We start from the raw sequence: 15,232 nt of genomic DNA on the forward strand, positions 1-15,232 counted from the left end.
AGTAGCTTCGAAGAACGCAAATCAATAAACAGCCTAAAAAGAAAGCTGCGCAGAAGGAACTAATATAAAACAAAGATTGCACATTTTAAAGACGCCGGGAGCTTTGGAGTAGAAGGCACACCCTGAGCCGGCCATGGTGCATCAGTGGTTACGGTGATCGGCTGCTAACCAGAAGGTCGCTGGTTCGATCCCAGCCGTGGCGGTCGCATTTGAATGGAGGCCAAATGCTGGAGGCCTGTGTGCCAGTTCTCGTTTAAATAAACCAGGTGTTCGAAATTTCCGCAGTCCTGCGCTACAGCAACCAGCATATATCGTGGTTTTGGAACGTTAAAATAGTGACAATATTATTATGAACCACCCTGAAGCTTCAGTGTAAAATGTTTTGAAATGTGACCATAACGAAACAGCCCACCACAGAAATTGTTGTTAGCGGCTGTTGTTCAAGCAGGAGACTGTTCTGCTCACCAATATGTCGCAGGTGTGACACTTTCTTGTTTAGGTATGACACTCGTTCCTAGAAGCACTCGCATATCGCGTTACTTTTTGTGTTCTTATGGCGCCATTAACTTAAGTACGTAGGTCTGCCTCTAGTATCACTGCATCACGTTGCGGTGAGTACCAGCTCATACTGTGAGCGTTCGTTTACACGAGTCAATGATCCTTGGACTGTCTTCTTACGATACATAACTGACCACTTTCTCATTGTACACCGAATTGTCAAACATTCATCTTTAAACACACGATCACATCTTTATTAGGCGTGCAAACAATGTTCACCGCACAGCACAGAAGCTATCGATCACACTTGCGCAAACTCATTGCGCACCTTTCGCAACAGTTCATACTGGACAGCACAACACAACACTCACGCGTGAAAGCACCAGTTAGCTCGCGCTCGTAGTTGAGTTCTCGAAGCGGACGCAGCGACGTGTCGGCCACTGCGCAACCGGTAGCCTCTCCTGTTCGTTACGAATGCCTTTGCCCATGACGAGCTAACCGCAGTCATTCGTGATGCAAGACACGCACATTCCAATGCACAAGCTGGCACTGCTCCCGGCGCTGCAGCCAACAAATGCTTCTTCTTCGGCTTGTCGAACTACTACTCCCCCGGGTAGAGACGGGGGCCGCTGTTTGAAGTACGTGCTGTGATTCGATGGTTGCAGTGTAAAGGCATGCGAATGACAGCTACTCTTCTGATTACCAGAATAAGTGTAGCGTGGACCACTTGTTCATTTCCTCTTGTACGGGATGACTTCGCTGTCGGCGGCCTTCTTCATGTCTTGCTCGAGATCAGGCGTCGAACTCTTGATGATGGATATGATCTCGTCCCTGTACCCGAGACGTATACTGTTGAACTTGAACTCTTCGCCCAGGTTGACGACCTTGACCTGCGGCACTGTGAGCCTCAGCCGTAGCGTGACGTTCATCTCTTTCCATGGTTCCACGGCAATCTTCATCTGCAGGTGCGGGTTGAGGAACACTCCGCTGGCGCGGACGTTCCTGGGTGGGTACGTCGAGTGCTTCAGCGTGCCCGTGATATCGACGCGGAGCTCCCTGGTGGTCAGGTTGCAGCGTATGGTGATGCCGGTGGCCAGCGCGTGTTCTTCGTGGGCGCAGTTGCCGTCGCGTTCCAGCTTGTTGTAGCCGGTGATGAAGATGTCCCCGAAGTAGGCCCAGATCTCGGGCCGTCCGGCCACTGTTTTGTTGTAGCTGTCCTTGGGCCTGTACGGTGTCTGAATTTGTTGGCCCAGTTCACTGAGCACCACGTCCACGTAGTCATTCACCTCGTCCACCGTAGTGGCCGATGAGACTGCGTTATGAGAGAAGTTATGACACAGAAGCATATCATGATTTACAGGTTATGGTCAAATGACTTTGTCATAGTGTGAATAGTCGAGAAAATATCGTCTCTTCAAGCTGGAAGTTACCTTTCAAGACTTCCTCTAAACCACATACCCAAGTTGCAAGGGCTCCAGCGTAAGCCTTTCGAAGCGCACGACGTTTACGCGCGTGGTTGTGACGCAGGCCTTGATTTTTTCGTACCTTGTGATTCTTGATCAACGTTCTCGAGCAATTGTTTAAGGAGATGTAAAAGACGTCTCATAAATTACATTGGTAAGTACAGGAAGAGAGATATGAAGACATCAGTTGAGTTGCTCTGCACGTGTTCCCCTGGACCTGCTTGTGACATGATATTCAATAAGACACAATACAAGCAAGTCAAGCCAGAGTGAAGCATGCTTGACTGCACTTTGTGGTAGTGCCCTGCATCAAAACTGAATCTTTTCGGCAATGTTGGTTTTCGTTGACGGTCTCACGTTTTCTGAAGTGACGCTTGTGATCACAACTAAACCTAAGGCCAATGTTTGTTGCGTAAACTGTCCTGCTTCCCACTTTTTATCTTTTGGGTTGTGCCTTTAGATGCTAATAATTCTTATTATTATAACCAAATCTATAAGTGACGGTCATGTGCATTTAAGCATAATCACTCGGTGATGTGAATTGTAAAAAGTACTCTGTGCAAATAGTGAAATCACTAAAAAAAGGGAGTTGGTTTTTTTTTCTTTTTACTAACCATGCTATTGCACAGTGTCCTTACAATCTCACACACACCCCCACACACGCGGAAAAAAATGCACTCTTGCACGTGCAAGTCTCTGCCCGGTGAAAATGCTACTCCTGTTTACTAACACGCTCGGCCGATAATGTGAAGGGGTTTATACGGGGCAGAGTAACATATTGCTGAATATTTAGTGGACATGCTTGTGAGTTTTTGCATGATCAGGAACCTCTTGCAATAATTTAGAGTTGTCTCATGTTGTTATAATGAAATATCATAAGTAGGTAAAGTCATCTATTAACGACACAACGAGGAACAATGATTGAGCGTTTTTGTGTACGCATCAAGTAACAATCTAGCCAAAATAGGATATGACAAACCATAAGTGCAACTAAAGGCAGGTAATTTAGGGTCCGTACAAACAGCACTGGTTTGTTGGTGGCTGAAGACATTTTGTTGCTATTGTCCGTATGAATCGCTATTACGTGTTGAACCACATTTTGTGTGTACAGTAATACACTTTAATTCACAACTCACCTGCCTTGTTTGCGAAAATAATTGTCATAGCTTGCTCTTAAATATGTAAAAGCGAAAGCAGGCCACACCAAGAATGTAAAAAGTGACGTTTGCTTTTATGCCAGCTGACAAGCACCTGGAAATTGGTATGAAATCTATCCTATTCGCATGTATGGCCAGACGTTCCAAAGAAGCAACACCACTTTGTTGTTGCTGTTGTTGTTGTTGTTGTTTTGCTCGGATTGCCGAACAGCATCGATTCTAGCTTCCAAGCAATTGACAACTTGGGAACGTTAATTTCCCTAAGCTTGCATCGGGGAAAAAACGTTTGCGATATTCAATTTTAACTTTGTTTTAAGCCATAACGTAAAGATAAGCAAGAATAAACGTGTTTACGCTGCACGCTGAAGCAAACCATTAGAGAAATATGATTTTTTCTTCTTTTTTTTTGCAAACACGAGAGAGCCGCATTACCGGCGGTGACATTCAGACTAGCTATACATGACAATAATACTCGTTGTTGGGCTAGTTGGTGCATTGCTTCAGATGAAAAAACTTCCGGCCAATAAAATAACGCACACAGGAAACGAAGAAGGAGACAGGAAAAACGACGAGTATATATGTGGACGAGTATATATACTTGAGCCACGCATATGTGAATAAACAGTTGGTAGCTGGCCTCTTTCCTGTCTCCTTCTTCGTTTCCTGTGTGCGTTATTTTATTGGCCGGAAGTTTTTTCATCTGTAGCTATACATGCTGTCTAGGAAACTTTATTTTGGTAAATTTCAAGTTGTTACTTCCTAGGGGAATAAAAGGGACTTAAAAGTCTTAAGTGCTAAGTGTACGACGGAAAACAGAAGCACCGAGTCAAACAGCACTACCTATTGAAAGTGCAGAGCATACGGTTTTAGCGCTATTCACAAAGAGAGTATATATTATACGAAAATGTGCACAGCAACCATGTCGGAGCACCTACGGAAATTTTATGCGCGTGTTTCAACACACACTCCTTACCTTAATAACATATGCGAATAATGTTTCTCGCCAATTTGAAAGTTTCGACACTGCACTGATGCAAATCTCTATATTCGACCCACCGGCAATCTCATTAACGACTTATCTTATTGCCGTACAAAATGCGTTCAGCAAAAGAAAAAGAAAAGGTGGTAATGGGGGACCAGCGAATAGGACTTTTGAGCAAAGTCCCATTTTAAATCCTAGTAATAACAAGAAAAAGAACATGCGTCCTCAGTTTTTGTTTCAAAAGAACCCTTACTTTTTTAAGTCTTCTGGACGATATAAGGCTTTGTTGCTGGGGTCGCTAGGTAAGTTTTGAAGTTTTAACATCGTGTACTTGTACCTGGAAAAGCAAGCTTCGGCGAAATTAACGAAGTGCGGGGAATGAGTGGGTGACATTTGCACGCTTTTGAATTCGACAGTATAGTTGAACGTTTCCCGTAAAATTTCAGGAACATTTATAGTACAGCATCAACTAATTTTCACAATAGTCAAAGCGCACGTTTACGAGAACAATTCAAATCTTGGCTCCTTCCTTTTTAGTTGAAGAGCACTTCTTAGGTTTCAGAAAGTTTGTGGAACATATTCTGCGTGTGTTTGTTTTCTCGTGTTGTTTTCTTTCGTGCTGTTTAACATTGAAGATAGGCAGTTCTTTTTTCTTTCAAACTGTGCACCAGTATTTGATACGCATGCAATAAAATAGCGCTGTAGCAGCGTCTATCAGTGCCATCCCAGATAACAAAAAAAAGACCCACAAACGATATCATCTGGAATCAACGCGATACAACCAACACAAATCCAGAAATGTATGTTGAGAGAATGCCTGAATTCACGCCATATTAGGATACAGCAAACTGCGTAAATTGTAGCCCATATCGCGCTGCTATATCCATAAAGATACAAAAATAATCTGTCATTACTTCCAATAAGATAGCTTCTTTCGCTTAAAATGAACAGATAATACTTGGAATCACAAGCAAATCCCCTCAGACACTCACTTTCTTGAGAGCACTTTATCTCGCATTGGCACAAAGCAACATTTTTTTCTTTCATAGTGACCTACCAGTTCTTCGAATGCTAATTTATCTGGGCCATAGCAAGCAATTTTTTCAAAATATTCCGTTTTAATCTAAGATATTTGTGCATCGAGACTGTATAGCTTCCCTAGACCAAGATATCAAGTAGAAAGTTTTCTTGCTTATATCTCTGCATCTACTTATCAGTGATCCAGCAACGTAGTAAAAAGAAAAAAAATTAGTGCGAGAATTTCACTCACCCGAGGCGAAGAGGACAAGAAGAAGGACGGGCAGCATTTCCTGAAACATTAAAATGACAAAATGAGGACAGCAAAATGACAGCTTCGTTTCTCGTTGTGCCTTTCCTAATTAATTTATAGAAATATAGGGAAAAAATTTGGTGTGTTATGGCGGTGTTGGGCCATTCACTGAGTATTCTACACTGTAAACCGTGTTCAGCATAAAGTGACAGCCAAACCCAGGAAAGTATTTCTTTCGCTCTTGTTTTCTGACACTTAGTCGGTTCCAGGTAAAAGAGTAGGTAGTACCCCAAGGCTGCTGCTAAAGCATATCCTACAGTGCGTGTACTTTTTTAAAATTATTTTCATGGAATTCTTTGTTTGTGCAACGGAGGTGCCTTTATGAACACATGGACAATCTAAACTGTTCAGTTATGCATTTCGATGGGTAATTTTGATATAGCACACTTTGCATGTTTACTTAAGTATCTACAACAACCTACCGAGGGATACTTCAAGCAAACGCAACCTTACTTGGGTGTTATTTTCAAAGTCTGGGAAAAACTACCTAATTTTTTTTTAAACCTAACATTCATCTGTGGAGTAGGGGACGTACTTAAAAAAATTCGCCTATTTACCTATGGAACGAAAGTATGTGGAAGTTGATGTACTCTTCTGAGTTTTGTCATTATGTTTTGCGTATACTATACTTCAAACGAACGTGTTGAAATAAAAACTGCTAGGCCTGCTCGGAACCTGCAGTAGAGTCACAGCGACCGCTGGAATAGCAGCCTTGCAAAGCCTCTTTTTCAACGCTCTTTGGGTAACTGCGGCAACCACATTTGCAGAGTACCCACTACGCAATAAATCATAATTTTTGCGTATTAGGTAAGCATTCACTACGCCATCCTTCGTCATTCTTCAGAGAAGCGTGGTACCCCCTACACACGTGCAAGAAATTTCATTGCAATTTTCTGATGCTGTGGCTGACGACGATGAAGAATTATGCCTGTAGCTTTAGTAATGAGTTGGAGCATTTGATGACCAACTCGTGACCCACTTCGTATTGTGTGACGCCTGGTTGTTACTTGGTTGTTCTAAAACGAATGCTGTAGACAGCGTTTTTAGTAGCAGGCCTGTCTTTGTGAAGGCACCCTTGAGAACTGCAAGTCTGCTTGTTGAAACACAGCTCCAGAAAAACACGCCTGTTTTCAAAGCTGTTTTCCGATCTTCAAGCATGCATGTTCTCCCGAATATTTGCTGTATAAGTGAACATGCTAAAACGCAGTTTTCTTTTTTCTGTTGTCTACACCCTTAGGACACACTGGGATTATTGTTATTAATACTACGTTATCAACTCCAACATATCTGTGAAAAAATAAAGTTGATGCTACACATCAATTTCTCCAAGGCCACCAGTGGTTCTTATTTCATATAGCTCATCGTCTTTTTTTTTAACAAGTGCTGGCTTCTGGATATCACACATATCGGTGCAATTTAATTCTCCCATGTTGACCTTTCTCGTCACCTTCAATTCGTCATTCTCAATGCAAATAGCATACGCTTTCAAGGGAGATAAGCGTCAAAAACAAAGACTCGAACAGAATATCAATGAGCTCTGTGCGTCTTCGTGCTCATTTTGCAGCGTTAGTTCTCGCAGAAAACTGCAAATGGAGGTTTGGGAGTGGTCTCCACAATAGAATCAGTACGAAGACCCATTCAATGGTGACATCCGTGATCAATATGACCCATTGGGAAGGATTCTGTCTTGCCCTTAATAATCGACACCGCATTTAGTGTCCTTGAATAACAGTTAGAGACAAGAAGAAACCCAGCGAAATGTGCGGCAGACGGTACTTGCAGCGAGGTACATGAACTGACTTCAAATCGGGGTGTGCCTTATGATACGTTAGCTGCATAATGAAAGAACAGACAGTTTTTTAATCGCAGTTTTTCGCCAGCTATACCCACTATTTTCATCATACTACTGAGGAAATCTTTTTCTGAAAATATATTGCTGGTTTCATGAAAGGCCTGCATTCCTCTGGAAGGAAAGTTAAGAAAAAAGTAATATCCTGTCTACTTACAGAGAAATGCGATGTCGGTCGATTGCCGCCTATGAAATCACCAGCATTAAAGCAAGCCGATATCCTTGAGCGACTGCACGCAGCCAAGAAAGTACTTGCGACATGTGGGACGGCGTTTCTGTTTGCAAAGTGGATCGCAATGAGTCATATACATCGGGCGGATACGTTCAGCTCAGGAGAAGAAATTTCGAATAGTTTGCGACAAAAAAAAAATCGAAACGCACAGCGAGACTGCCAAGCCACCTGATTTGTCCTGGTCAAACTGGTCGTTGTAGAAAGCTGTCCTTCAAGAAACATGCTTTACTAAAACTGAGACGTATGGCGCTTAACAATTGTTAAGAGTGTTATTTCAGGGTCTCGGGGCCCTGGGATAATTCGTAATTGCTAACGGTATTAACCTGCGTGCTAAGACTGCGTTGGCAATTATTACTAAATATAGAAAAAAATTTATTACAAAATGGGGATATCATCGAATGTGTGGAGTCAGACATCGTTATTTTCAAATATGCGCAGAGCTGCTATAAAAAAACGTAATGATATCCTGATGTCGCATGCATGGTTTTTGGACATTTCATATGATTTCGTATGTTATAATTATGTTGTTAGCCACATATACGCCTTCATTTCATTAACCCTTTTCACTTTCTTCCTTTCAGTAAGTCGGCTGGCATTGTTGGTTACTATCTAGTTCCCTGCATTTTATTTCTGGTTTGAAGAAAAAAAAACGTTGCTTGTACGTTAACATTTCATCTAGCGTGCATATTGCCCCAACAGCAAATTCCACTGGTAGATACGGGGTGGCCGCCGAAATTCTAGAAGCGAGCCCTCAGATGTCGCCAAGCCAGTCTGCGAGTGGAACACGTGAATGACCTGAGTGAAGTCACTCTGTAAGTTCCTTACGCATACGTCACTAAACCGGTACACGAAACTTCCTGGGCGTAGCCTATTATATTCGGCCGTGCAAATGGTGGGACATAAAACATGTCCTTATAATCATTCCGTATAGCACATATGGCTCGTCGTCCTTACTGCTGCTACGGCCAGCAGGACTAGTTCTCTCGCTGTCGCTGATAGCGAGTGGGTTGCATCAAAACTGCCAGTGTAAAACGCGAACTTGTTCCAAATCTACCAGCGGAATGCAGATTCTCGGCCGTGGAGCAATAAGAAACTTGCTCCCGCTCGACGGGTGGAATTCGCCATAGGAGACGAAGAATTGTGATGCCACATACGGGTCCACCGGGAAGTGCGAAAGTGCTCAAGAGCCCGCACTTCTAACATTTCAAAGATGAATCTGCCGAATGTTCGATTATCATTTGCAGCTTCAACACTTCCCATAAAATTATAGTGAACGTGTACTTCATGACGGGGAAAATTTAGAGCATCTGCACACATCATTTACTCGTCCCCATGCCTGCTCAGTGAAATATATTAAGTTCACTTATTCTTCTCGCACCAGAAAAACCACACAATCAGCATATTCTTACGGTTTCAATCTTCAACAGTCTACAATACATCTACTTAAAATAAAAAAAACAAGCTGGCTTTCGCCTTGTATATAGTCGAGTGGGGCGGATGCATAATGGAACCTTTCCGTGTTTTGTCTCCAAATAATCTATGCAGCATAACATTATCCATTCCCAGTCCTGCAAATAGCAAGGTTATCGTACTTAAAAAGAAACGCAATGAAATGAAGTGGGTACGACACTGCTATCTGCCAAAAACTTCCACTTGGTTTGCGAGCTCACACGTGTTTTACATATCGTTCACTGCGAGCCACGTAACGGCAGCTACCAGTAAGCCTAAACGACGGACAGGCAGCGGAATTAGCACAACGTCAACAGTGTCGTAAATGTAGCAGAACTAAGCGTAAACTTCGTATTTCTCACGTGAATGAATTGATCGTCGTCCGTTTTTAGCAAACGTGGCCGCCATTTCGCTTACGCAACAACGGCGATTTTCCCTTCAGCCTGGCCATACGGCAGCAGGGTGTGCGCCTTCGTCACGCTACTTTCCGATCGCTTTCTTCACGTGGCCCGAGTGACCGAAACGTGCTGTATAAAACAGGTTGTCAGATGAACTGGAAGTAATTTGCATAATTACAACTTATTCAAGTTCTCCTCTTGTTATCTTGAACACCTATGCGCGCAGCTTCTAAACACACATTCTCTAAAACCTTGTAGGAAGCCGTCTACCAAACCCGAGACAGCTCTGAGTCAGTTTTCATGTTCCTATTCCCAAACTCGCCTCTCGCTGGACAACGAGTCGTTTCTATGGGCGTGAGAACGTGATAAGGTACAGAGTTGAATGCGCCTTTGTCACTGCATCTCTTTGACTTGAGCCTCTAAACAACGCCTTCACGCTCACTTTCCCTGACACATGACCCAGGAAGTTTCGGTTACATGGGTGTAATATTTAGCACATTATGCCTTGAAGGCACTCTCACGAAATCCCTCCAACACACCCACCGAAGTACTAACGCGAGCTTGAAACATCAAAAATATGTTTATGACAGCGCATTTCCTTTCTTCAAGAGACATTTTTTTTTGCCTGTGGTGACGAGTTGTGCTCACAATTCATCATTGATGTACCCGTGAAAAAAAATTGCTTTTATAGTGTTCCATGCTAATCTCACGTGTTGAAACGCTACCGACCACATCAACGTTACCGAAGTGTTCACAAAAATTACGTACTCCCGGCCACAATCTTGAGTTAGCACTAGCCGAGTGTTCTGCCTTTATGCTGACACCTAACGCTTACGTTATTATATCGCCTCTTCGCAGAAAGCCTTAAGAAAAAAACTTTTACGCACGAAGGCATCTGGCTGAGCACTCACCAAAAAGTGGTGTATCCAAAAACCCGAGCGATGGTGCCGGTTTCGAAGAGCTGCCACACGACCAGCTGCTGGTTTCTTCGAACACGCGTGGCGCCACGGACAGTATCCGTCGCCTGAGCCGGCCAAGCTACGCCACATCTCGCGTCACTCGCCCAGCCAATCAGGTTCCGATTTGAAGCCGTATTGCAAGCCAATCATGCATAAAAAAGGGAAGGAAGATCGGTTCTTTCCACCATCTTTCATTCGTCTCTTGTTATTTCTTTTATGTTTCTCTCAATCTGGATAGACTGGGTAAACTTTCACCCACCTAGCGAGATTCTCGCTTACACGTAAGGGGTGCGGCACTGCCGTTGGCGCCTGGGCAATCTCCAGCCGCGATCAGTTTGTGATCCCGTCTTCAAGGCCAAATACGACGGCACGCCTAATGGCGGAGGGTCGTTTAGAGAGCGTTCTTTCTCGCTACTGGCCTTGCCGAACACCCGGCGCCGCTCCCAAAACATCCCTCGATTTCGTTACCACGCGACGAAGTGAACTACCTCGCACTGCGTAGTTTCGCGAAGTAAACAAAAAATTTGGTAGATACCACGTACAGTGGGAATCGATAATATGCGAAGCACGAATAAGGAAGGTTGATATGTCAATTTAAAATCAGCACAACGTTACTAGGCAGACGTGAATTATGCCGTACATGACTTCCATGCCATTATTGTTATGTTTGCGCCAGGCATTTGTGTTCATCGTCCATTCACGTCACGTAACACCAAATTTGGTATATGTGAAGCTAGCGAAACGGTCGTGAGCACGCTATTAGCGTAGCATGTAGTCATGTTTACATGACACGCATGTCATGATTATAATGTTTGGACGTGTCATTTACCATCGTCATCTAGCCGTGTCACGCATGTCATGATTATCATGTTTGCACCAAATTATATCAGTTTGCACCTGCGTCATTAATTCACGTCCCGCAATACGAAATTAGGTATATGTGACTGGCGAAGCGACCACGAGCGCACCATGAGCGTGGCGCGTAGTCATAACTTACACGACATGCATGTCATGATTTCCACATTAGGGTTTGTCATCTATGTTCTCCATGCAGTCATCATACCATACCAGTTTTCCAGTGTGTCATGTGAACGAAACCACCGCAAAAGCAGAGAGACAATGAAATGTAAATCATGACATTCATGACATACATGCCCCGATTTTTATGTTACGACTAGTCATTTATGCTCGTCATACAGTCATGGTATATCCTAATAATATTGGTATAGATACCTTTATCGAAACGGCCAGGAGAGCTAGAAGTCGTACGCGGCTAGATAGATAGATAGATAGATAGATAGATAGATAGATAGATAGATAGATAGATAGATAGATAGATAGATAGATAGATAGATAGATAGATAGATAGATAGATAGATAGATAGATAGATAGATAGATAGATAGATAGATAGATAGATAGATAGATAGATAGATAGATAGATAGATAGATAGATAGATAGATAGATAGATAGATAGATAGATAGATAGATAGATAGATAGATAGATAGATAGATAGATAGATAGATAGATAGATAGATAGATAGATAGATAGATAGATAGATAGATAGATAGATAGATAGATAGATAGATAGATAGATAGATAGATAGATAGATAGATAGATTCAAAGTTGCCAAAGTTCGCTAAAAAATGATTCGCATTTAGAAGATCACGAATGAACGTATTCCATCTGTCGCACCCCTCCGCGCGAGCGCAATAGCGAACAGGCTTGTCGATTTAAGTCGCTGTCGAGAAAACCGCAATAGAGCACCGTGAAGCGAAGGAAAACGGTCGAGATCGTATAGTGAATAAATTGGGCACCATCCACAGGGAGCTGTTACATGAAGATGACTTCGTAAGAAGTTCGAGAAGTCTGTAAATTATACCAGGAGAGCATTCGCTATCGAGATGCATTTAGAAACTGACTCGTCTGTTTTTTATTACGAAAGAACGCGTTTCTTTGGTGGAGTTAGGAAATGACTGTCAGTTGTTTAATTCGCGGGAAATTAATCTGTACGTATTGAGGTGGTGGCCACGCACCATACATTTCTTTTGAAATTAGGATCACTCGCAACTGCTGCTTCAGTTACACCTGTGCCCCACGTCCCCTTTAGCACTGAAAGCTATCCGCTATAAACGTGGTGCACGTACACTCCAAGACCAATTTCTTCGGGCAACTGGTCCAGAAACTCCGTACCTCAAATAAAAAATTACCTTGGAACATTTCCCTCTCCATTTATGTTAGTTTGGTTTGAGCCCATTATACCTCCTGGTGGTGCGGGCCGCCCCCATTTTCTTTCTCGTTATTTTCATATGTAGGAGGTAATTCTGGAGGAATTCGAAGACTTGCATGTTACTCCTTATATATGAAAATAACTAGAAAGACGCTACTATGCTGTGCAGATTTTGGTTAAGCGTTGCATTTACCAATGCGTACGCGTTCCGCATAATAATGGCTGACACTGCTGCATGCGACCATTGCGGCAGTCATGAAACAACTTGGCACATTTTGTGTGAATGCCCACAATACAGCTCGCAGAGACAGTCACTCTGCAGTGCACTAGATGAACTGGACAACCAGACTCTTTCGGAAGAAAGAATCCTGCGCTACTGAAAGGACTTCATGTGCCCCGCCGCGGTGGTCTAGTGGCTAAGGTACTCGGCTGCTGACCCGCAGGGCGCGGGTTCGAATCCCGGCTGTGGCTGCATTTCCGATGGAGGCGGAAATGTCGTAGGCCCGTGTGCTCAGATTTGGGTGCACGTTAAAGAACCCTAGGTGGTCGAAATTTCCGGAGCCCTCCACTACGGCGTCTATCATAATCATATAGTGGTTTTGGGACGTTAAACCCCAGATATCAATCAAACAGGACTTCATGTCGCAGAAGAAGGCTGTAAAGGCGCTCTTGCGCTTCTTGCGTTCAACCGGCCTGTCCAAACGACTGTGATCGGAACTCCCTGAATGTGTGCGCATGTGATTGTTTTTCTAATTTATTTTATATATCTCTATATCCTCTTTCCGACCCCTTTCCCCAACCATGTGCAGGGTAGCAAACCAATTCCAGGTTAACCTCACTGTCTCTTCCTTTTACTTATTTCTCTCTCTCTCTCTTCATATATAGGGGGACAAAAGAGCACACTGCCGTACACAAAATTGCCTTCGCGGTGTCTTGACTTTTCTCGTGTCCGTGTGTGCCCGTCCTGCTTATTCCACATGAATTCCTACTAGCTAGCTTTGCTCCTTGTAACTCTACACCAAGTGTCATCACAGCGGATGGTTCTCTTCCTAGGAGCAATGGTGTGGACATAAAACCAACGTACTTCGGCGTGTTTCGCTAGACCTTCATCAGTGGTGTAATTCCGTAAGTCCGGTGTTTGGTGTTCATGCGTCTGTGCGTGCTCGTGGCCGTGTGTCTGTATGTTTGTGTGTTTATTGAGAATGCATTGCTGTCGAATGCGGGCAAGTCCAAACAAGACGGTGAGGTGTGATGTGAGCCTGTGGCCTGGAGGAGGAGGTAAGTGTTGATGAGGATAGTTACAGTAGTCTCAGAGGTCGAAGTCCATTTGTTTACCAAGAGCACGGCGGACCCTGGTCGGAAAACCAGGAATGCAACAGGAAACATCCAGCAGTCTATTTGCCACTGCGAACTTGGACAAGGCACCAGTTAAATTAGTGGCTTGCTTTTCAAAAGGAAAATGAACAAGGCGTAATTACTTGTGCAAGTGTTGCGGATGTCATGGTTCATGTATTAAGTAAAGACGGAGCAGTGATGCTATCATTTTCAGTCGCAGGGGTTTTTCTCACCTTTTTGGTGTAACTGCGATTATAATCGAGAGAATCCACGAAAAAATGATTATGATTGACTAGGATAGCAAAAGAGGTGAATCGAAGTATAAATATATGTCGTGGTAAAGTGTTAGTATCTAATGTGCGTCATGTGGATAAGACGGCGTTGGGTATTAAGTACGCCAACTTAAGTGAATATGCACTAGATTTTTTATATGTCGATAGCTCCTAATAAAGTGTGGTAGTGTTTTGTCACTGTTAAGCACAAGTACGAATGGGTCACAGTGAGCAGCGTGCTTTGAAATTTATTGAAGTAGTGCTGTTCATTCAAGCAAAGTGCGCCAAACATACACCTGTCCGTTGTAGTTATATTAAATCGATGAAGATCATACTTGAAGTGCCCGTGAGCAGGCAACAAATGTGGAACCACTCAGGAAATTTGTACGGATGCGGGATCCAATGAAGTAATGCTGTCTCAGGTCTCCAGTCTGCCAACGGGTGTGCCAATACGAATTCAAGAGTTTATGAAAACGAGTCCGTACAGTACGAATTGAAATTTTGGCAAACGCAAGAATCCAAATCTCCCTCCTGATGCGGCTGATGCATCATTTTTTCCTAAAATTTCTATATGGCCGGGTACATAATACAGTATTTTTTTTGCCTGACGAAATATTACGGTTAAGAAGCACCTTCATGTTATGAATTCTTCCGCCGTTATGAGTGAGACTTGATAGTTTGTTAAGAAGGATAGCCACTCGCTGTAAATGAGAGCTGGAAAGTTATAGTTAGTTGTAAAGGTGAAATGAAGTTCTTGTTGAAGTGCAAATTATTCCGTGGCGTATGCGCTTGAAGCGTGGCATATCTAAACGTTCTTGACAGTTACGTTTTTTTTTTATATTTGGTCAAAGCAATGTATGATGCTGCCGCCACGTATCACGTGTGCGAGCCATCGGTGTATACATGAATGGCTTTTGTTTCGGAAATAATGGCTTCTCGTGACGATGTAAATTTAGTGAAACTAAATTTATATTTTTACTGTGATGATGAGCCCACGGATTGCATGGATATAGTATGTCAGCCCATTTGAATGTTTTTACACAATAGTGTGGTATGTTACGGTGTATGAATAGAG

At 43.2% G+C, this 15,232-nt stretch overlaps 1 protein-coding gene across 2 annotated transcripts; it reads right to left on the reverse strand.

Moving 5' to 3' along the window:
• Nucleotides 1–730: 730 nt before the first annotated feature.
• Nucleotides 731–10,452, reverse strand: LOC119172379 (uncharacterized). 2 transcript variants are annotated; one of them, XM_037423445.2, is made up of 3 exons: nt 10,270–10,452; nt 5,371–5,410; nt 731–1,810 (listed from the first exon to the last, which is right to left on the reverse strand). In XM_037423445.2, exons 1-3 carry the CDS (start codon nt 10,405–10,407, stop codon nt 1,230–1,232), a joined length of 759 nt encoding a protein of 252 aa, XP_037279342.2. In that variant the 5' UTR covers nt 10,408–10,452; the 3' UTR covers nt 731–1,229. The 2 variants fall into 2 exon arrangements, with proteins under 2 accessions (XP_037279342.2, XP_037279343.1); XM_037423446.2 differs by lacking the exon at nt 10,270–10,452 and adding an exon at nt 7,437–7,548.
• Nucleotides 10,453–15,232: the final 4,780 nt, after the last annotated feature.

This window comes from Rhipicephalus microplus, chromosome 4 (genome assembly GCF_043290135.1).
Source record: "Rhipicephalus microplus isolate Deutch F79 chromosome 4, USDA_Rmic, whole genome shotgun sequence".
NCBI lineage: Eukaryota > Metazoa > Arthropoda > Arachnida > Ixodida > Ixodidae > Rhipicephalus > Rhipicephalus microplus.